A 22,678-nucleotide genomic window follows, 5' to 3' on the forward strand; every position below is an offset into this window, starting at 1 on the left:
CCACCTGGCTGCCTCTGGAACCTTCCCACCCAGAGAAGGGAAATGCACCTCTGGTCCCTGCAGGAACCTGTCTCGAGGCACCAGCAACACGCTAAGGCTCCAGCCCAGCAAGAGGAAGGGAGCCGAGGACACTGGTCAGTGTCCAGGACCAGGGACCCTAGCCCTAGATACAGGCAGAGGATGGAGCAGCTGGGACCTCAGGGAGAGGAGCGCAGGTTGCCGTGGCAGTGTCTGCAGTCCACCTGCCTTTCCACACCAGGGGGTCAGTGATGTGGAGCCCCCGGGCCCCAGCAGAGGCAGCGGTCAGACTCTGTGTCCTTGAAAGAATGTTTATTTCACTGCCGTCCCTGCAGGTCCCCTCGGTGTGCTCTGAGGTGGGAAACCCTCCCTGGGGGTGGTGAAGGGGAACTCGGGCCACCCCACCAGCCAGCAGATGCTCTGGCAGCCAGAGCCCCAGCCTGGAGGTGAGGCTCTTCCTGGGGCTTGCCGACGCCCCTGCAGGCTTTTCGGACCCTTAACCAGCCTGGCTTCCTCTGCTTTGGGCAGCAGTAAGCTGGGCCCTTGGGGACCTGGACTGCTCACCAGGCACCCAGCCCTGGGCCTGCTCTCCAGGTTCCTTCTAGCAGCTCCGTCTTTGTCAGGGCAAGGGACGCAGGCCTGGCCCATCTTCTGGGCCATCACTGGGGTTCTCGATGGCCACCCCACCTCTGTGCTGGCCCTTCTGGAGTGTGTAGGCGGACGGTCCCAGCCGCAGGATCTTCCCGCTGCCCAGGCACTCATCCCCCTTGTAGAATACAGCAAACTGTAGGGAAGAGAGACCCTGGCATTAGGGGTGCCACAGGGAGCCAGCCCAGGGCAGGCAGGGACAGAGTGGTCCCCTCTGGGCTGTGGCCCGTGCTCGGAGCGCCAGGCGGCGGAGCTGCCAGGGGAGCAGGGTTTGCTGCTGCTGAACAGGAGGAGGGGCCTGGGGCACCCAGCAGCTTCACCAGGGAGGGTCTTCAGGGTCAGGGTACCTCTCCCGAGTGGGACAGTCACAGGGGCCACTCCAGGGACTGGCAGGTCTCTGAAGCCCTTGGAAATGTGGAGCTGTGACAGGAGGGAACATGGTGGCAGCCAGAGGATGCTTCCGCTCCCCTCACCCCAGGTTCTCTCCCGCCACCTGCCCCTGGAGAGCCCTCAGGCCTACATACACCAGGCGCCCATCCTCAAAAGAGCTCCTACACACACAGCCCACAGGGGACCCAACCCTCTGCCTCTTTGAGCGCAGTCTTCATGCCCCTTCCATTTTCTGTCCTCGCTTCTAGGGCCCGGGCAGCAGCTGAGCCTCTCAGGGCCCGAGCAGGAACTGGCTGGTTGGTGACATCAGAGTGGAAATCCTCTCACAGTTGTCACTGCGGGAGGAGCCCCCAGGGCAGGTCTGGCTGCACTCTGCCGTCACCAGCTGTGTGACCCAAGCACAGCCTCCTCCTGGGCCTCAGGCCCTTCCTCTGTAACCCAGGTGCCCTGGTATGGTGAAGAGCAGTGCAGTCCTCCTGGAGCACAATGAGAGCTGGGCTCACCCCCCACACCCCCACTCACCTGTCCTGTGGTAAGGGCATGCACAGCCTGCACAGCTGTCACCCACACGGTGCCATCTTGATTGAGGGTCAGCACACAGGGCACTGGGTAGAAGAGAGGGGCCCTTGGAGGGGGCACAGGCCTTGCCTGGTCGACCTCAGGCCTCGGGGCCCCAGGGAAAAAGGAGCACCAGCCTGGACTCTGGGCGCAGCAGGACATTGCGGGACAGTGTACACTCTTGCTTCAGCCCCACACACTGGGGCCTGCCTGCATCTGCTCCCAGCACCCCCAGGCCTCGCTCAGGGCAGGCACAGAACACGGGAGTTCTGAATATTTTAGGTAATCAAATAATCTCCACAACGGGACTTTCCTACCCCAGGGTCTCCCATCCCTGGCCCAAATCTGGCCTCAGGAAGCTCAGCTTCAAGGGGCCCGTCCTCAGGAGCCCTCCCGTCAGTCACCTAGTGCCATCTGGTGGCGGAATCGGAAGTGGCACTCCATCATCTTGTCCCGGACCAGCGCTGCAGGCGGCTCCTCCGTGATCCAGTGCACGCGGCTGGTCCTCAGCAGGTCCCTGTACAGGGCTGGGTGGTCCCTCCGGGGGGCCTGCAGAGTGGAATGCGAAGGTGGGGACGCCGAGGGGTACCTCACCCCAAGGCCGGCCTCGGTGTGGTCGCTGGGAACAACAGTCCTACCAGCACACACAGGTAACGGTGCCGGCACCACTCGCAGCGCTCCCCCCGCAGAAACTCATCACCGGCTGGGTCTTTGAATCCCCATTTCACAGATGAGAGACTAAGAGGCAGGGGTGAGATCCGAGCCCGTGACAGTGAACGCTGCAGGTTCAAGTCTGACTCAGGCCCTCCACCTGCAACCACCTGTGGGGCACTACCACGGCCACCTTCGAGGACTGGATTCTCTATTCACAGGGCCACAGCGGCCAGCCACACCACGGGCTTTTCTCTCAAGAAGGCCACCCCAGGAATCCCACCACCCCCCAAATAGCTGAGGAGGAAGGAAGGACCGGTAGGTGCGGGCTTCCCACAGCTGCCCTGGGACTGGCCCTGGTGTGGAGGGTCCCAGCCACCCTAGGTTGGTTCTGAGGCCCCTGCTCCCTGTCACCTCCTGGTATTGCGCCAAGCCCCGCCCCTGAAGCAGGACAAGGAGCGTGAAGTTAAGGGCTTTAGGTTCTAGGCAGGCACTGAGACCTGTCTAGGGACAGGAGGCCATTGGTAACCCTTCTGTTCTTCTCATAGCAAACTGAAATCTAGATCATTTAATTCACTGGCAGCCAGGCTTTTCACCCCACAGTCTTCCTAGAAGGAGATGTCTTGGAATTGGCAGGTTGGGCCTACTGGCCCCCGCCTGCGTCTAAGAGAAGGCGCCCCAGCATTCGTGTCAGAACACGGGCCGGCAGCCAGGGCGCTGAGAGTGGGCCTTCTGAGCTCTGCACGCCAAGGTGGAGGCTGGGCCATTCAGGGAAGAGGCTGTGCTGAACACGGCCTGACCCACAGATGCAGCAGCACCCGTGCCCCTGCCTTTCTACCCAAGCCGTGACAACCAAAAATGCCTCCAGACACTGGCAAGGTCCCCTGCAGGTGGGGTGAGCCTGCCCCTGCTGAGCGGCCCCGCTTTGAGGCCAGGGTCACAGTGGTAAGGGCCCCGCTGTGGTGGAAGGCTCAGTTTGATCCTGGCTTGGCCATCTGCACCTGGCTCACGACAACTCACTGGATCCTACCACGGCGGGCACTGTCCTTGGCACTGAGGCCATGCCCTCTCCGCCGGATGAGCCACCCAAGCTCCGGGTCTCGCTGTCCTCTTTTGTCAAATTGGATAAACTTTGTGTACAGGGTTCAGTGATGATGAAGAGGCCAGCACACAACAGGGCCTAATGAATACCTTAAAACCCTCCTGCCACCATGACCAGTCCCAGGAGGATGCAGCAGGAAGGCAGGGGACCAAGGACAGGAACAGAGTTAGTCACAGGCTCCATGAAGCCACGGCTGCTGGAGGCCTTCCCAAGCCCTGGTCCGTAAGCACTGCTGGCCCTGCCAGAACTAGCCCCAGTGCTGTCTCAAGGGCCGGCCCACTCACCACAAACACATTGCCCTTGACGCCGTCCTTCTCTACCACATACCAGGGCTCTCTCAGGCCACCGATGTTCGCTCTTTGGCCCAAGGTATACAGGAACCAACCTACAGAAAGACAGTTTCTCCATGAGGCTGGGCAACAAGTTTCATCCCACATGTCACGCCTCTCATCATGAAGGCAGATGCTGGGAGGGCAGCCCAGAGCAAGCCCAGCTCACTAGGAAGCTACGATTCTCCAGCCACCAAGGCCAGCCCTGACCAAGCACCTGGGCACATCTCATCACTGTCCAGGCCTGGGCTGGACACAGGAGCCAGTGGCCACCGAGCAGGTACTTTGTACCCTAGAAGGTGCAGGTTCCAGCTGTAGGAGCCCCTGACTCTTAGGCCCAGGATGTGGCTGGGTGCTCTGTGTGATGCCAGGGGCCCTTCTTGCTGAGCCCATGACATAGCTGCGTGTCTAACAGTGTCCATCTCATATTAGCAGTAACTGCATCAGGGCTACCCCCAGCCCCTCTGTGCACCCTCACAATGTCACAGAGCAGATGGCAAACTCACTGCCTCCCTCCCCTGCCGTGGTGCACACGGGCAGAGAGAACCTCATGGGATTTACCACGTGGCCTAGGCCGGCAGCCTTCTTCAGTGAACTGAACTGCAGGTGGAAACCATGAGTCATCCAACTGGCTCCTGCTGGGGCCAGGGCTGGCAGATACATGGGCAGTTCTGCCTTGCAGTTCTGTCCCAGGCAAGGCTGTTACCTCAACCTGTCTCAGGAACGCCTAGCCCCGGCTCAGCTTGCCCTCTCCCTTCCACAAGAGGTGGAAGATCTCCAAGTGCAATTCGCCTCGAGGCACCACCTACACCCGCTCCCCTGGCCAGTCCCACAGCTCAGGCCTGCGCTGCGTCAAGACCTGCCTGATCATCACGCCGGCTGGCACATCCCCGCCACTGTACTAACCCAACAATGGCTGCACTCTGTCCCCACAACAGGACTGCACACTGCTGACTAACTCAGAGGCTGTCTCCTGACACCAGGCACAGCATAAGCTCATGCAGGCCTCACCGCAGTAAGGGTCTGCACGTGAGCCAGCAGCACCCCAGCCAGCGCGGGACGCCTGATCCCATCACTGCATGTGGTCCTTCATCATTCAGATCATGCTGTGACGTCCACCTTACTCCCTGAATCAGAGTGGAGTTTTGTGTAGTTTAACATTTTCCTTACACAGTAAGGAAATCTTTGTTTTTACAGGGATTTGATACGTAACTCACAGAGTATAGTCCTTCCAAGTCAGAGGTGCGCTTTTCATGAACTCCAGCAATTCAGCTGAGGCCACATCTTGAAATGCAAGCCCTCATCAAGGCAACTGTTCCACCCTAGGCCATGCCTGCCTACCCCTGGCCACCCCACAGAGCCTTCTACGATTTACCAGCCAAGTGAAAGGGACGATGGGCACCCTGGTCTAGTCTCCCAGAGCTGAAACCCCACAGCTCCAGGCATTTCAGTTGACAAGTGGCAGAGTCTGCACCTCACCTTTATGTGTTCCCAGAACCTTATTGTCTTCTATGGAAATAAAGTGACCAGGTCGAGGCTGCAAATACTGGAAAACAAACATTTCATTATTGACGGAGATCCAGGCCCAGGGCAGACACACAGCCCCATCGCTTTGTGTCAAAGACCAGCACTGACCTGAAGAAGGAAATGTTCAAAATTCCTCTTCCCGATGAAACACATGCCCATGCTCTGAAATGAGAAGACGGCAGCCGTGAGAGGACCAGAAGTGGGGGTGGCCCACACTGTACCCAGACATCCTGAGCGGGCCCTGGGGCTTCCCAGCCTCACCCCACACCTTGCTTCCAGGGTAGGGGCCCAGCTGCCCACCAGCACCCCTGGCCGCCAGTCACAGCCGGCGCACACAAGGCCAGGACCTTAGAGGACACCTCACTGTCTCAGCCTGCAGGGTCTGACCCCGCGAGGCAGAACCTCACACCAGCTGCCCCGGGGAAGAAAGAAGGACCTGGGGAGAGACAGGGACCAGAGGAGGGGCAGGAAGCAGAAAAGCCAGGCCTGAAGCTAAGGCTTCAGGGTAGGGCTCCAGGGGAGTCAGAGGAGAGGTGCCTTCCTCAAGTACATCTGCCCCAGCTGGGGAGCCTGGGCGGCGTGCACTCTCCACCGTGGCCCCAGCAGGGGCTGCATCATTTACTCGCAGGTTTGTGTCTCTCAAGACTGCCCCTCCATCCCTGCAGCTCCCACCACAGAGCAACGCTGGAAACGGAAGACTAGAGAGGAGAATGGGGGTGGGCGTGCTCTTTAGGGAAGATGGCTCTGATGAAAGGTATGGCCGTTCCATTACCAGGAAGAGACAAGAAGGAGCGACAGCTCCCACTGCACCAGCCCCTGAAGAGGTGAGGTTCATCCTACAGCGCCCTCGCCCTCCATCCCCAAGTTCCTCCCACGGACTTCATCCTAGTTCTGCCAATGCTCTCTTTTTGAGACAAGTTTCGCTATGTTGCCCAGGGTGTCCTCACACTCCTGGGTGCACTCGATCCTACCAAGGAGCTGGGGCCACACGCAGGCACCTCCATGCCATCCTCCTGGCTTCTCCTCACCTCAAGGCCTTTGCACTGCCATTCCCTCATCTGGACTTTCCCAGCCCTCTCTGGGACACCGGATCCCCTCATCCTGCAGGTCTCAGGTTCCATGTAACTTCTTTTGAGGCCGTTTTTGGCATCTCCATTCCCTACTCTCAGACCCCACTGGTGCTTCCCGTCCAGGGTCCTACACCTCCCTTCGTAGACATTTTCTAGGTTTACACTGATTGGCCTCCTGTCTGTGTCCCCCACTCGTGGGTGAGCTCCATGGAGGCAAAGATGGAACTCTGTGCACGTCACCATATCCTCGAGGCCCAGCAGCACAGTGCCTGGAACAGATGGCACCGAACGAGTCTGTGCCGGGCGAGTGGATGACAGGGCACATCAACGTGCAGACGGTGGCAAAGCACCTGCCCCTCCAGGGGTCTCGGTGCTGCGTCACACTGCCTGGCACTCACCTGGCAGGCAGGCCATCCTAAGAGCACCCTACCAGCTGCGAAGGCTGCGGGGAAAGCTGCCTATCACAAGGGTCAGAGGAGAGGAAAAAAGCAAGGAGTCTCCTGTAGGCTGCTCCCGGATGTCAGCAGAGCCCTGTACCGTGCACCTGAGCAAACTCCTCCATCTATTGCTCCAAGGTCGGCCTTTGATGTTAGGTCCTGGAAAAGGGGAAGTGGTACGGGACCCACAGGCCCAGCTGCTCCGCGGCCGTGCAGTCGGGAAAGGGAAACAGGCACTAATCAAAGGAAACTGCTCACTCATACCTCTTTCTTCTGAAGCACATGATGAAGTCTATTCTCAGCAGCGATTTTCTTTACAAACTGTTTTGTTAATCCCCCCAGAGGGAAGATGGTTCTCCTCAGGGCATCCTGGGAAACCTGGCTGAGAAAGAAGGTCTGGTCTTTAAAGCTGTCAGCTGCCTGGAGGAGTTTTACCGCTGCCAAGAATAAAGAACAAAAGACGTTGCAGGAATAAAAATAATGATACTTCACTTTCAACAATGTCCTTCTGTTCCCTTAGACAGACTATCCCTAGCCTGTCAGAAGCAGACAACAACATTCAATAGCAACTACTAGGGAAAAGACCGCCACTGGGTTAATGTAAGAAAAATTTGTACCTCCAAAAAAAACAAGGATTTTATATGACAAAGAAATTATTCCAGCTCATACTTCAGAATATAATATTTTCAAAGATGAAACATCACATGAAAAAATGTTCTGAAGTGATAAGAAAAAAAAAAAAAAAACACCTAAAATAAATTCAGCCAAATCTTAGAAAATGGAGTAAGCTAGCCGCTTGCAGAAAATTCTACTGACAGTGTCAGCTGTGGTTTCTTCCAACAACCACAGGATGTGTTCATGCCACGGTGGTTTCAAGAACTCTACACTTTCCAGGTTCACCGCTGGGCGGCCAGCACCAGCAGCGTTCTACCTGTGAACACATTAGCTTTCTTGGTAAAAACATTTTTTGCTTAGTCTCAGCTGACATCTGTTAGGTGCCCCTGCAGTTCCTCCGACATTCCCTATGTGATTGTAAAGAGCCATTTCTGGCTTTAAGGCAATGGAGCAGAGGTGTGAGTAAACCTGGCTTAGAACTGTCCAGTTCTCCACTTTCAAGTTCAATGATCAATGGCAAAAAACTAAGACGAATGTCAGTTTTCTGGCTTCTTTCACTCTTTCTCATGAACCTCTCCTTTCGAGTTACACTCAGAGCACGCCACATGCCATAACGGTCAGACAGCACACGTACCCTTCCTGGCTTGGCAGAGCCACGCGCGCAGCACACACACTGTGTAGCTAGGGTTGTCCATCTGCTGATTCCCACGTTAGCCATGAGAGGGAGAATTCTCCTCACGTTACAGAGGGGAAACTGGAACCAGCCCGGTTCATTACACATGACTCGCCCAAAGTGATGCAGGTGGAGGCGGCGCGAATGGAGGCTGCCCAGCCTCCCAAGTCCCACTCCCTTACTTGGCAGGTACAAACAGCAGAACTGAGCGACAAGTGAGACTAAGTTCAGCCAGCCAGTCGTCACGGAATCAGGGCGCTTTCCAGAGTCCACTTTTTCTTTTCTTTCTTGAGATGGAGTCTCGCTCTGTCACCCAGGCTGGAGTGCAGTGGTGCATCTTGCTCACCGCAATCTCCACCTCCTGGGTTCAAGTGATTCTCCTGTCTCAGCCCCCAGAGTAGCTGGGACTACAGGCACGTGCCACCACGCCTGGCTCATTATTTTTTGGTATTTGTAGTGGAGACGCGGTTTCACCATGTTGGCCAGGCTGGTCGAACTCCTGACCTCGTGATCTGCGCCTGCCTTGGCTTCCCAAAGTGCTGGAATTACAGGCATGAGCCAGGCATGAGCCACCGCAACTGGCCTCAGAGTCCACTTTCAATCCCACACTAACTGCAGTCAAACACTGCATGTGCGTAAAAGCCTCAGAAAACTAGGAGCCATTTTCTTCTAGTTCTGAGTCATTTTAAAACAAACTAAAAATCTATGATTTTCAAAAAAGCAAGCTGGTGACCCTAACTGAACTACTGTAGAGGAAAAGCACAGAAAGGAATGAACAACATTTGGAGGCGGCTGCCTGTGCTTGAGCCTCACTGACAAGCCGGCGCCCGTGCTGGCTCTGCCAGGCCGGTGGTAGCACGCTGGGCAGGGGAAAATCGGTCTAGTCACAGGCCGGGCCTAGGAGTGCCAGTCTCAGGTGCTGACCAACCCTGAGCCCAAGCCCTCCACTGCCCCTGCAGGTGCTCCCCCCAGAGACCCAGGCCAAGCCAGGGCAACTGAAGAAGAATGAAATGGAAACCTTGAGTGTGCCGACCAAACCAAGTGAAGGCCAAGACATTGTGGCATCGTCAGAACTCCCACACGCCAAACGCACTCAACAAAATGCATCCATCAGTACTCTCAGACATTTCCTAGGGCACGTGGCCTATAATGAAGGTCGATGGCTCTGCAAGGCACACAGTGTTCTAGGAGGTAAGCAGACACATCTATTCAACATGGAAATTAACCCTCCATCTCCTCAGGTCCCATAAATGCACAATTACTTGGTGAATTCCACCCCAGAGTTCCCAAGTGGCAGGACTCTGCATTCAAACCCATGTCTTCCTGAAATGGGGGGCTGTCTTAGGGGAGTGGGCTGCTATTCTCTGGGCTCAAGTTAGTACAGTTACCTGATCACCCTCTGGCATAAGGAAGGAAGGAGAGGAGGGAACAGAGGGTGGCAGACGACTGGTGGCACACTCAGGGCTCCCTTGACCAAGCACAGCCCCGCCCCATCGCTGCAGCCTTCAGGATAGGCTCAGCAACGCTGAGGAAAGAACTCAGCTGGGGCCTGACCCAGCAGAAACAGCAGGGGCTGGGGAGTGAGCAGAAGTGCACTGCAATCCAGCTCTGCCGCCCGAGATACCTAGGTCAGGTAGCTTCATCCAGGCCTTGGTTTCCTCATCTGTGAAACGGGATGAGAGCACACACCTCATGGACTGCTAAGAGGGGCGATGTGAAATGTGTGAGGCCAGGCTTGGTGGCTCACACCTGTAATCTCAACACTTTGAGAGGCCAAGGTGGGAGGATCGCTTAAGCCCAGGAGTTTAAGACCAGCATGGACAACATAGCGAGACCTCATCTCTCCAAAAAAATGAAAAAGTTAGCCAAGCATGGTGGGGTACACCTCTGGTCCCAGCTACTTGGTGGGACTCAGGTGGGAGGATCACTTGAGCCCAGGAGGTGGAGGCTGCAGTGAGCCAAGATTGGGCCACTGTCCTCTAGCCTTGTTGACAGAGACCTTATCTCAAAAAAAAATAAAAATTTATAAAAGAAATGTGTGCATGTAAAGCCCTGCCCCAGCCCCAGCCCCAGATACCCCTGTTCCCTAGATGGCAGGACAAGGCTCCCTCCAACATCTGAATTTCTGGACAGAGGAGCAATGCTGCCCTACAGGGGTCCTACACTGATGGACGCTCCCTGCAGAAACACGGCTCTGAGCTCCACTTGGTTTTTCACTCAACGATGCAGGGAATTCCTCTTTTCTACATACACATGTACACCAGGACAAGCCAGCAGCTTCCCAGCTCACTGTCTGCTATTGACTTTTTTCTAGAAAGGTGAAACCTGGCTCCCTAACACACATATGGCTACGAAGCCTAACTGCTGACCCTGTGTGATCCACAGCAGATCCCGTGCTCACAGCACATTAAAAGTCTGCCTGACGGAGCTTGCAGTGAGCTGAGATCCGGCCACTGCACTCCAGCCTGGGCGACAGAGCGAGACTCCGTCTCAAAAAAAAAAAAAGTCTGCCTGAACCGCATGCCCTTGAGAACTTATTGCTAAGTACAGGGCCTTGGTTAGACTGACAGCACCCCAATTGTCACTGTCAAATATTTACCCAAATATTTTTGGAACATTCAAATCACCAACGCACAGTGTCTAGAGCTAGATTATCAATATCTGATGTCATTTTCCACCAGCCCTCACCATAGCCGGCAGGGACATCTCTTACTACCCAATCACAGGCCCTGAGGGGAAATGCCCTCTTGGTAACCGCACCTTTTCAAATGTGAATCCCATACAAGCTACTCTGGAGCACAGAGGGAGGGGCGGCCGGGATCCTCAGGCACAACCCACTGTCATTCCTCAGAAGATTTCACTCTATTCACAAGAATTCAGCTCGGATCTGGGCACTTTAACTTACCATTTCTAACTTCAAACCGATTTCGGAAAAGCCCTTCTGGCCTCTTAATGTGCTTCTGCTGAAAGACTTCTTCATCTTCCAGTGAAGTTCTTGCGTAGTGGCCTGTGGCAATGGCATCTGCCCCTGTGAGGTTTTTAGAACACAAGGATCGGGTTTTAGACTCAAACTTACAGGCCTTGATCAGCATAAACCAAGGCACAAAAGAAGAGTACAGACCCCAAGTCTTTAGGCTGACGGGCTGCGCAATCCACCTTGCCCCCAAACATGGAGATCCCAGGGAACAGAGGCACACATCCAATTCCATCAAACAAGCAGCCTTGGACTCTGAAGCTGATACAATCTTGCTACTTGAAGTGTTACTGCACTTTTAAGAGCCTTTCCAAAGTTAACTTCTAGCTTAAGGAAACTGTATGAAATGTACAGAAAGATTTAAATACAAAATATTCATTTCAGGGTTTGTTATAATACTAAGGGAGGCCAGGCGCAGTGGGTCATGCCTGTCATCCTAGCACTGTGGGAGACCAAGGTGGGCAGATGATTGCTTGTGCTCAGGAGTTCAAGACCAGCCTGGGCAACATGGTGAAATCCCATCTTTAGAAAAAATACAAAAATTAGCCGGGCGTGGTGGCGCACACCTGTAGTCCCAGTCTCTTGGGAGGCTGAGGTGGGAGGATTGCTTCAACCTGGGAGGTCGAGGCTGCAGGAAGCCGAGATTGCACCACAACACTCTAGTCTGGGCAACAGAGTAAGATGCTGTCCCGGAAAATATATAAAATAAAATAAATAAATGAATAAATAAGCACCAAAATGGACCAAAATGTTCACCACTGGGAGAATGTGAAGTGAATGACAATGCACTGCCATAACAACGGGGGTCCTTACGGAGAATGTTTACTAACACAGGAAAACACCTGGCACTGTTCAGCAGGGTGAGGATGTAACACCGTGATTCTGCTATTTTTACTGTAGAGAAACAATTGAAGAAAAATCTCAGGTCTATTCCTTTGATTCTGAGAGTGAAATTATAGGCGTCATTTCTCCTCTTTTAAATTTTCTGTAATAAATATGTACTATTTTCATCAGAGTGAAGAACCATACGCACACTGTTTCTTCTTTTCATATTACACAAAGCCAAAGAGCCTAACAAGGTGCATACGAGTCCAGAACCTTTTCATTGTGTAAAAATTCCAGATATTTGGGCCAGGCGCGGCGGCTCATGCCTGTCATCCCAGCACTTTTAGGAGGCCGATGTGGGTGGATCACTTGAGATCAGGAATTTGAGACCAGCCTGGCCAATATGGTGAAACCCCATCTCTACAAAAAAAATACAAAAATCAGCCAGACATGTTGGTGGGCACCTGTAATCCCAGTTACTTGGGAGGCTGAGGCAGGAGAATCGCTTGAACTCAGGAGGTGGAGGTTGCAGTGAGCTGAGATCACACCACTGCACTCCAGCCTGGGTGACAGAGTGAGACTCCATCTCAAAAAAAGAAAAAATTACAGATACTTAGTTTGGGAGAGACTTTTATGAAAGGTGCAGCAAAATGGATTCCATCCTTAACCAACCACACTAGCTCACTGTAAACAGAAGACACAGCAAGAATTAACTGCTGCATATTAACGACCTGAAAAAGGCACTTTAGAAACACATGATCTCATCTTGACTGAGTTTCTCATAGAGAAAACAATCCACTTTAAATCTATGTCCTTAAAGAACAGGCCTTATACTAGAAAAAGTGCAGGATGCCCCTGAGGAGTGCGGTGAGTTCAGAAGTCCGGGTGTCATGTCCTGTCATCCTGTGTTGCATGGTTCATGCCTTTCATCCAGGTGTGGAAATATTCACTACAGCAGTTCCTTCCACAGTGTGCCTGACAGCCAGTCACCTAGGGGCTCCCTAAAAAGCTTTTGTGACAGAGAGCTCAGTGCTTCCATTCCTGAACAGCTGCCTGCGCCTCCACCCCAGGGGAACCCTTTCTCCTGCCAGTCCTAACTCTGTCCTCTGGTCACACAAAGAATGTCATCCTAACTCACACACTTGACCACTGCCACTATGACCCAAAGTAATCTCAACAGTTCAGGGAGGACATATTTCCGGATACCATGAAAATAAAAATCAATTCACATTCTATCCGTCCGTCACTCTTGTCCTGAATAACGGACACGGTCTAACCAGGACAGACCATGGTGGACGCGCCACCCCTTCCCGGACATTCTCTGATCATCAGGGTGAGCTCAGTCTGTGCTGACTTTGACAAAAGACATCACACTACTGGCTCAGTTAGCCTGGGGGCACCCAAATCCCCCAGATTTTCTGCACATTCAATGGCAACCAAGCTAGGTCTTTCCAATCTTGTACTAGGAGAATGAGTGAACCTAGTTAGCAAACTGCATTTATCTCTATTGAGTTTCATGTTTTTGGTGTTAGCCCAGTGTTGAAATTTAACATTTTTCTTTTTGATTTTTTTGTTTTTGTAGGCATTTGTTTATTCCTAACTCCACAAACTTTCATGATCATCATCAACTCAGCTTTAGGTTGCTCATATACTGAGTCTGCAAGCCTCATCTACATCATTGCTAAAAGCGCCGACGCTACTGGGCCCCTGGCTTACAATGGTATCTCGTAGCCACACACAGCAGGGTGAGCTGCAGTGGAACACAGCAAACCAAGAAGCCTGAGCCAGAACGTCAGAAACTCGTTATAGTGACTCCAATGGCAGGCGACAGGAAAAAGAACCTAAAATTCATAAATCATAGCCACAGACATCAAGAGGTGGTCTACGCAAGCTATTCAGTATCAGGAGTTTCCACAAGAAGAAACTGGCTAGGCACAGGGGCTCAACGCCTGGAATCCCAGCACTTTGGGAGGCCAAGTCAGGAGGATTGCTTGAGGCCAGGAATCTGACAACAGCCTGGGCAATACAGTTGTGACACCATCTCCATAAAAAATTAGCCACCATGGTGGCACGCCTGTGATGCAGGCTACTCAGAAGCCTGGGGTGGGAGAATCTCTTGAGCCCAGGAGGTCAAGGCTGCAGTGAGTCATGATCGCACCACTATAATCCAGCCTGGGTGACAGAGTGAGACCCTGTCTCTGAAAAAAAAAGAAGTTTTAAACCCAAATTACTTACCAAGATTATCCACAGCATAATGAAAAAAGCAACTGAATTTGATGTGCTTGTTGCAAACTATGTCAGGATTGGGAGTCCTTCCTTTTTCATACTCATTCAAAAAATCACTAGAATAAAAGAAAATGACTTCAGTTCCAAGTGTGAAACATTCCTAAAAAAAAAAAAAAGTTCACTAAATTGCTTAATGTAGAATTTCTCCTTGTCATACCAAAACTGTAATTTTCTGCAAAACAGGAGAGCTTCAGTATAATGCCACCGTCTTCGAACGTTTGTTTGTAACCTGCTGCATGGGCCACCAGACAAGGTGTTATTCTCTGCCGGCTCAGGAGCCACCGTCTCCGTGCAGGCTCACAGGGCCTATGGGGTCAGGAGTGGGGAGTGCCCCTGCCTCTGGGACTCCTCCAACACAGCAGGGCTTCGACGAGGAAGAGAAGATGCCTGAGTGACAGTAGAAATGAAATCCTCTAGACTTCCGCTGCAGGGCTGTGGTGCTATGCTATGCATTGGCTTTCATCCACAGCTCCTGGCTTGCAACTCCCTCAGCCTGTTATTGTTTTGTTGTCATGCTAGGTGCGGTGGGCCTCAGGGACGGGCCTCATGGACAGGCCTCTGACCTCCTGCCCTCCTTTCACTGCATCTTTCTTTTCTTTCTTTCTTTCTTTCTTTTTTTTTTTGAGACGGAGTCTTGCTCTGTCATTCAGGCTAAAGTGCAGTGGTGTGATCTCAGCTCACTGCAACCTTCGCCTCCCGGGTTCAAGCGATTCTCCCACCTCAGCCTCCAGAGTAGCTGTGATTACAGGCGTGCAGCACCATGCCTGGCTAATTTTTGTATTTTTAGTAGAGATGGGGTTTCACCATGTTGGACAGTCTTGTCTCCAACTCCTGGCCTCAAGTGATCTGCCCTCCTCAGCCTCCCAAAATGCTGGAATTAGAGGCATTAGCCACCGTGCCCGGCCCACTGCATCCTTTTCTTTTTTTGTAGAGATGAGGTCTTGCCATGGTGCCCAGGCTGATACTGAACTCCAGGCCTCAAGCAATTCTCCTGCCCCAGCCTCCTCGAGTGCTAGAATTACAAGCACCTACCTTTCTGACTGTGGGTCTTAAGACCCTCCCCAGAGACAGTCCCACTCTGTATCCCGGGAGAAGGAATGGCGATGTCATGAAGCCTCCATAAAAACCCAAGAGTACTGGGTTCAGAGAGCTTCTGCACAGCTACACTTGTGGAGGCTCCTGGAGGGTGGCCCGAGGGAGGGTGTGGACACCCTTTCCCCATACCTCACCCGGCCCGACTCTTCATCTGTATCCTTTGCAGCATCCTTTATAACAAACTGGTAAATGTGTTCTTCTGAGTTCTGTGAACCACTCCAGCAAATTATTAATAATCAAACCCAAAGAGGAAGTTACGGGAATCCCAACGGGAAGCCAGTGGGTTGTAAGTTCTAGAGGCCCACACTTTCCACTGCTGTAGAGGCAGAGTCCATCTTGAGGACGGAACCCCCAGTCTTTGGCATCCAGCACTACCTCCAGGTAGATGGTGTCGGAACTGAATCAGAGGACACCCAGCTGTGTCCACGGCTTGGTGTATGGAGACAGCCCCCCACACCTTTGTCACAGAAGCCGCCTTCTGTCAGGATGCCTGCCATGGTGAGCAGAGGAGAAACCAGTCAGAGGTTTCCCCACACCAGGGCTCCAGGAGCCATTCTGCAATCTCAGCCTGGGATGCTGCGCCACTGGGCAGATACACCAAAAATACTTTCCTTGCATGACGAACACACTTCTGAGAACGAGCAACCTCTTGGGTGCTTAAAGTGGATCAGGCCATCCTAATTCAGTGAATTTCTGCTCTAACAGACTGACTGAACATGGGAGAAAGATGCCATGATACCAGCAAGACTTACATAGTCTTTGAGGATTCACTTCAAGAGGGTTATGACACCTATTTTGGGAGTTTAAAAATGGGTGTATTTTTGGTATAAGTGATTTTTTTCATTTAACCTAAAACTCTCTATTAATCAACAAGGGTTAAAAAAAAAACCAAGGCTGATCAAGAGGGTTGTGTTATGCAGACAGATCATGGATCTGCACACGGTCAGAGGTTCCTTGGATATTTTCCACTGTAGCAGGTACCAAACTGTTTTCCTACTTCTCACTCCCCCTAGAAGTTCATAAAAGCTCACGTTGTTCCACGTTTGCAACAACACTTGATACTATTACACTCTTTCCATTTTGCTTTAATTATTAGAAAGTTGTCAGGATGCTCATTAAACTATAAACTACTTAAGGTGCAATCTGTGTCTCTCTATGTCCTAGACCCAACAAGCTTTCTATGTAACAGTCATCAATAAATACTGAAGAGGTCGAACATTTAAATCAGTTTCTGAAACGACATACTGTTAACCCTTTCCTAAACAGCGGACGGGAAGGTGTGTCATCTGGCATTAGCAAAAACAATGGAGTAGCCTGGCCTCTTCTCTCACTGGAAAGAAGAGAAGCCTTTCCTGCACTTCGGGAGGGAGACAGCAGTTTAAAAGACTCAGCAGCTAAAACGTATCTGGACTCTGATCCGTGAAGGCCAGTGGGTCTTGAATGAAAGAATACGAAAGAAATTTCTGAGCTAGAGAGCCCTACTAGAGGAGTGAGTGTTCAGCAGGAAGACAGTGCCTCCACGGGCAGCTGGTACTGGGCGAGGACAGAGGGCAGGCTGGCTGGGGCCTGGGGCGAGCTCGGGGGCAGCCCCAGAGATGGGAAAAGAATCGCCTCCTCCTTTCAGTCTCTATCAAGCAGCGCCAGAAGGCGGCAGCAAGCACTAGCCTGGAAAGCTGGGTTTTAATCCCAGCACTGCTCCTCATTTGCCATAGTTATTCAAGTCACTCTTCCTATCTGGCCTCAGCTGAGCTAAACTTCAAAAACCACGTCCACGCGTACACTTTGAAAAAGCGGTGCTAGCAGGTGAAGTGTAAGCTCACTTGGATTCCCTGTTGTCACCTCAAACTCTACAGTACTCATGAGGAATCCCCTAAACCGGCTTTCCCCAGCCACCCAGCCTTGATCTTGAAACTACTGCTGATTGGCCGGGCGCGGTGGCTCAAGCCTGTAATCCCAGCACTTTGGGAGGCCGAGACGGGCGGATCACAAGGTCAGGAGATCAAGACCATCCTGGCTAACACGGTGAAACCCCGTCTGTACTAAAAAATACAAAAAACTAGCCGGGCGAGGTGGCGGGCACCTGTAGTCCCAGCTACTCGGGAGGCTGAGGCAGGAGAATGGCGTGAACCCGGGAGGCGGAGCTTGCAGTGAGCTGAGATTCGGCCACTGCACTCCAGCCTGGGCGACAGAGCGAGACTCCGTTTCAAAAAAAAAAAAAAAAAGAAACTCCTGCTGACTCCTCTCCTCTCGGGTCTCCCACACACATCAGTCCCTAAGCCTCATCACACTTTTTCTCAAAGAAAGACCCTGACAACGCCCCACCACCAGCACAGCTGAAGTACTTACTAAAGCAGATTCCAGGGCCACACCCAGACCTCGGTCCAGGTCTGTGTTTAACAAGCACCTCAGATCTACTGCCCAGTGGACTTGTCCTCTGGGTCCAACAAGCCAGCTCTCACCTTCCACTCCCACAATCCCTCCCCATGAAGTCCAAATCTGCAGCAACAGCACTTCCTGAGACACTCTGCCTTTGGTCTTCTCCCATATTTATCCTATATTTGGCTGCCACACTCTTTCTTTTTCTTATGTCCCCGAGGAAACTGCAGATGTTTTTAATGCATTTATCATGCATTCTACAGATAACTTCCCCCAGGAAAATTCAGCCATCAGTTTTGTCCATGTTGTTAACATATACGGCACCCATATGTCATAGCACAGAGTCACAGAGGGTTCATGTTCAAGCTCTTCTGTTGATTCTTTAGGTGACTATAGTCAATTTACTGAATCTAAATTTCTTTTTATTGTTATTTGAATAGTTTTGGGGGAACAGGTAGAATTTGGTTACATGGATAAGTTCTTCAGTGGTGATTTCTGAGATTTTCGTGCATCCGTCACCCAAGCAGTGGACATTGTACCCAATGTGTAGTCTTTTATCCCTCACCCCAGAGTCCATTATATCATTTTTATGCCTTTGCATCCTCACAGCTTAGCTCCCCAGACTCATCTTTTTAATAATGAAAATAAAAATAGCAGGCTGGCGTGGTGGCTCACGCCTGTAATCCCAGCACTTTGGGAGGCTGAGACGAGTGGATCTTCTGAGGTCAGGAGTTTGAGACTAACCTGGCCAACATGGGGAAACCCTGTCTCTACTAAAAATACAAAAATTATGTGGGCGTGGTGGTGCACGCCTACAATCCCAGCTACTTGGGAGGCTGAGGCATGAGAATCGCTTGAACCTGGGAGGCAGAGGTTGCAGTGAGCCAAGATCGCACCACTGCATTTTAGCCTGGGCGACAGAGCAAAACTCCACCTCAAAAAAAAAAAAAAAAAAGAAAAGAAAAACAGCTATGTTCATTGACTGCTTACTAATATACCAGGCATACATACTATAACCTAATCTCAATTCTTACATAACCCTGTGAGGCATCAGTGTTATCCTCATTTTAAAGGTGAGAAAATTGAGGCTTAGAAAAGTCAAGAATCTCTTCTGGGTCTTTGTTAGCAGGAAAGAAAAAGAATTTTTTTCAACTAAAAAAACAAAGTCAAGTAAATTGCCCAGGGTCATATAATAAGCTACAGTCAGGACTCAACCCAAGGCTTTTCTGCCCCTAAAGGCCACTGAGGCAGGGGCAGCCTGTCCTGCGCACATGGCCTGCTATGTCAGACGCCTTCAACAACTGCCCGACATTCATCGCAGTCAGGGCTCACCGGAGGACAAGCCCGACGCTCCTTCCACTGCAGGAACAAAAGTCCAGCCAAATTTTACAACGGTCCTGAAATACACAATTGGCATTTCTTCTCCTCTTCATGCTGCTCTCAATACCCCATTTGGAGTGCCTTCTCTACTCCTTTGTTTCCAACCCCTCCGCAGCCATGAAGCCTTCTTGATTACTCCACTCTGCAAATTTCTCCCTCCTCTGGGTTCAGTGATTGATAGCATCACTATCACCTCTTGTGAAGATAATGTCCTCCCAACTAGACCGCAAACGCCTACAGAACCAGGTCACAGTGCACACATCTTAATGTTCCTAGATGTGGCACACACCTAGCACACAGCACTTAATTATTGGGATTGTATTAGGTTTTATAAAAGTTGTTGTTTGTTTTTTGTTTTCAGAGGCACAGGCCATGTATCACCTAACTCTTTCTCAGAACCCCCTTAATCGCTGACCCACATAGCACACAGGCATTGGTGCTCACCTTCCAGGGGAGCCCTCAGCCTTAGCTCCCCTACCCTACCCTAAATGGGCAACAGAAACAGCTCAAGGCCCAATAAAGCATTAAAGAGACTTCAGGCAAGTGGCAAAATGACAGGAGTGAGACAGCTGGGTGTGCTGTGGGGACCAGGCCTCGCTGCTAACACAGAGCCCCCAGGGTGGCTGAGGCCTCCTGCAATCTTCAGCACCACCATGGAGGGAGAGCGCTGGGCTGCACAGGCGTCTGGCTGGCTGACTACCGCGATCCTTCCATTGCAAGCATCCACAGTGTGAGGAAGCCTTCTTCTGCTGTGACCTGCACTCACCTGAACACGTCGTTCCAATACTCCTTTATGTAGGACACTTGATGGAAAGGGATGTCTAAGATCTGGCAAACTCTGTAAGCATCTTCACAGTCTTTGTCGGCAGTACACACCCCATGTTCATCCAGTGAGTCCCAGTTCTTCATGAACACCCCTGTCACCTGGTAACCTGGGGGCGGGAAGAAGGTCAATTAAAGAGAATACATTAATCAACCTTCGGTAAAACGGCAGTGATTTCTGAGCTCTGAGAAGTTCCCCCTACGCTGTGCTCCTGTGCCTCTGTGCCTGGCCTGCCTGGCAGTCCCTGCTTTGCCATGTGGCTTCAGGGATCCGGTTTCCGTCTTGGTGCTTGCGTCCCCAAGATGAGCGAGGTGGTATTTTCTCATCTTTGTGTCCCCATCGATGTATCACCACAATGCCTAGCAGGGGGGGCTTAGCCAGTGTGTGTGGAAGACACGAAGAAATAGTCAAAACTCAACAGAATTTTTCAAAGCACCATTCGGTTAGCAGAAAAGGAAACTCTTCAAAAGTTATTTCTAGTTACCACCTAAGACTTAGATTCTAAGTCATCAGATATAAAGATAATTAAAAGTTTCCATATTTTGTAAGAGCTGTACCACCTAGTTTATGACCTATTTTCTACCTTTTCAATTGTAACAAAATATTCACCCAAATATTGGAAAGGCTAACTTTAGCCTTACACCACCTTAGCAAACTACACAGGTGCCCACGCTGTATGAGAAAGCTGGTTCTTTTCGGCAGCTGAATGTAATGAAAGGGCAAATGACTGCTGAAGGAGGCTTTATATAGTACCCAAAACAACAGAAATTTGATGACAAAGCTTTGCCAAAACTGCACCGTCACACGCAAAAGACCACCCCCATCCCAGATCAACCAGACCAATGTTGTCTACCTAACAGTCCAAAGCCCCTGGTATAGCATCTTCCATAATCAGGGCTAAACGTGCTCCAGGCTCCTCTCCTTCCATCTCCATCTGGCCAGAAACAGCCAACACTTGCAGGCCTCTGTGATTCTGCTTGCACTGCTGACTCTGCCGGGAGGGCCGCCTCCACCTCCAAGTCCTTGCTTAGTGACATCCTATTCTTCTTTCGACTTAGCTGAACACCTCCACCTCTAGGATGCTTTCCTCCACCCTCCCTTCCTCACAACTAGTTCTGCTTGTGGTCTGCCTACCCTTCTCTTTGGCACTTACTGTACCTACGATAATAACCATGGTTATTAACAACATAAACTAATAGCCACTTCTGTTTTCTGAGTCCCTCGTATGTGCTGGGCACGTACTCATCAATATGTATTATGTCATCTAATCCCTCCAGTCACCCCGTGAGGCGGGTGTCAGCCGAATTTTACAGGGGACGGCTTAATTCACTCGCCCAAGGTCAGGAACCAAAGATGGCGAAAGCAGAGCTCCACAAACGTTACTAAGTGAATGAGGCCTCCCGCGGGGAGCCACACAGGCGAAGTTAAACAAGCGCTCATTTCAGCGCTGGGCCGGAGGAATCCTAAGCACCCGTGGGGCTCCGTTTAGATGCCGGAAGAAATGGAAATACTTCTGGAGAAAACTTTGTCCTCCAGCGAGCGGAGAACACGGGAGACACTGAACAAGCAGACCCGCCGCGCGGCAGCTGTCCGTCTGCTGACTGGGCAGGACAAGGACCTCCCACCCGGCGGCCACGGCGTGTGCAGAGGTCAGGCCTCCGGCCCGGCGATCCCAGCTCCCCTAACAAGTGTCCCCGGCCTCACAGGCGAATGTAGACGCCGCAGACCCGTGAGAAGCCCTCCCCTCCCCTCCCCTCCCCACTCCACCCCGGCCCGCCGGCCTCTCACTGGGGGTGGGCGCGGGTGGAGAGGGGCGCTGAACTGCTCCCAGGTAGTCGGAGCTGCCGTCGCGCACACCTCCGACTACACAGGTGGAGGGCGAGGGGCCTCGGAACCGAATTCAGAGGACGGGGTGTCCTCCTGCTGACCCGCGCGCAACCAGGGGCCCAGGGAGGGAGGCTACCTGCCCAACGCCACGAGGGACGGGGACAGGTTTTCGCAGACACATTCGCTAGGGGGCGGGCGGGGGTCTTGGCCACCTCACCTCTTCGCCTCAGCAGCAGCGCGGCCACGGCGCTGTCCACGCCGCCGGACAGGGCACACACGACGTGCCGCACCGCCTGCATCCGTCAGCCACACAACTTCTCCACTTGCCACTACCGCCGCTTCCGCGCCTTGCCGGAAGTCCCGCCCCGGTCGTAGGGTCCGCGCTAGTAGCCCGGCCGGAAGCCGCAGCCACGGGCTCGCGTTCCGTCCGGCCCTCCCCTTCCCGGCGGCGGTGTTTCCTGAGCACCGACCTGCGCTCGCCACTGAGGCTCCACCGACCCGCGGGGTGCGGAGACTCCGTCGGGCCGCGAGGGGCTGGCTTTTCTTGGGACTGGCTTTTCTTGGAGCCGCCGCCTTGCACCCCCCACCCGCGCCCGGTCCTCACTGCTCTTCTGCACTGTAAACCAAAAGTAAAATTCTAAGCCCCGCTGCCAGCCGTTGGAGCCCTCCTCTCGGCCAGGGGCGTCCTAAAGGGAACCTGAACCGCGAGTTCGGACTCTGATGGGAAAAGCCGGGTGGGACCCGCCTCAGTAGACCCTCCTCCCTTTGGAATTCGGACCAGCATTAACGTCAAAACAGACTTAAGACTGTCTAGGCGGACTGTTCGTAGCAATAGGATACCGACATGACAGATGGCAGGCCCTGAAAGATATCGAAGTATGCTGTGATCTCGGCTCACTGCAACCTCCACCTCCAAGATTCAAGCGATTCTCCTGCCTCAGCCTCCCTAGTAGCTGGGATAACAGGCGCCCGCCACCATGCCCAGCTAATTTTTGTATTTTTAGTACAGACGGGGTTTCACCATATTGGCCAGGCTGGTCTCGCACTCCTGACCTCAAGGGATATGCCCACCTC

The 22,678-nt window shown here is 52.5% G+C and overlaps 1 protein-coding gene across 8 annotated transcripts; it reads right to left on the minus strand.

The window, feature by feature from the left end:
• Positions 1–313: 313 nt before the first annotated feature.
• On the minus strand, positions 314–22,108 carry TRMU (tRNA mitochondrial 2-thiouridylase). Of its 8 annotated transcripts, none has more exons than XM_007976105.3 (11): positions 21,822–22,106; positions 19,721–19,886; positions 14,053–14,159; positions 10,924–11,046; positions 6,995–7,167; positions 5,332–5,385; positions 5,176–5,242; positions 3,652–3,752; positions 2,019–2,163; positions 1,579–1,661; positions 314–802 (listed from the first exon to the last, which is right to left on the minus strand). In XM_007976105.3, the coding sequence occupies exons 1-11, from the start codon at positions 21,901–21,903 to the stop codon at positions 638–640; spliced, it is 1,266 nt and encodes a 421-aa protein (XP_007974296.1). In that variant the 5' UTR covers positions 21,904–22,106; the 3' UTR covers positions 314–637. The 8 variants fall into 8 exon arrangements, with proteins under 8 accessions (XP_007974296.1, XP_037863239.2, XP_007974299.1 ...); XM_038007311.2 differs by lacking the exon at positions 21,822–22,106 and adding an exon at positions 14,261–14,490 and having other exon boundaries at positions 6,995–7,108; positions 19,721–19,823; XM_007976108.3 differs by lacking the exon at positions 14,053–14,159 and having other exon boundaries at positions 6,995–7,108; positions 21,822–22,108.
• Positions 22,109–22,678: the final 570 nt, after the last annotated feature.

The sequence above is a fragment of the Chlorocebus sabaeus genome, chromosome 19 (assembly GCF_047675955.1).
Source record: "Chlorocebus sabaeus isolate Y175 chromosome 19, mChlSab1.0.hap1, whole genome shotgun sequence".
Lineage (NCBI taxonomy): Eukaryota > Metazoa > Chordata > Mammalia > Primates > Cercopithecidae > Chlorocebus > Chlorocebus sabaeus.

Excerpts from the sequence above, each read along its gene's own strand:
- TRMU (XM_007976105.3), bottom strand. The coding sequence starts at position 21,903 with ATGCAGGCGGTGCGGCACGTCGTGTGTGCCCTGTCCGGCGGCGTGGAC. Across the intron at positions 19,887-21,821 it reads GCTGCTGCTGAGGCGAAGAG|GTTACCAGGTGACAGGGGTG; the intron begins GTGAGGTGGCCA and ends TCCCGCCCCCAG. Across the intron at positions 7,168-10,923 it reads TCGGTTTGAAGTTAGAAATG|CGGTAAAACTCCTCCAGGCA; the intron begins GTAAGTTAAAGT and ends TATTCTTGGCAG.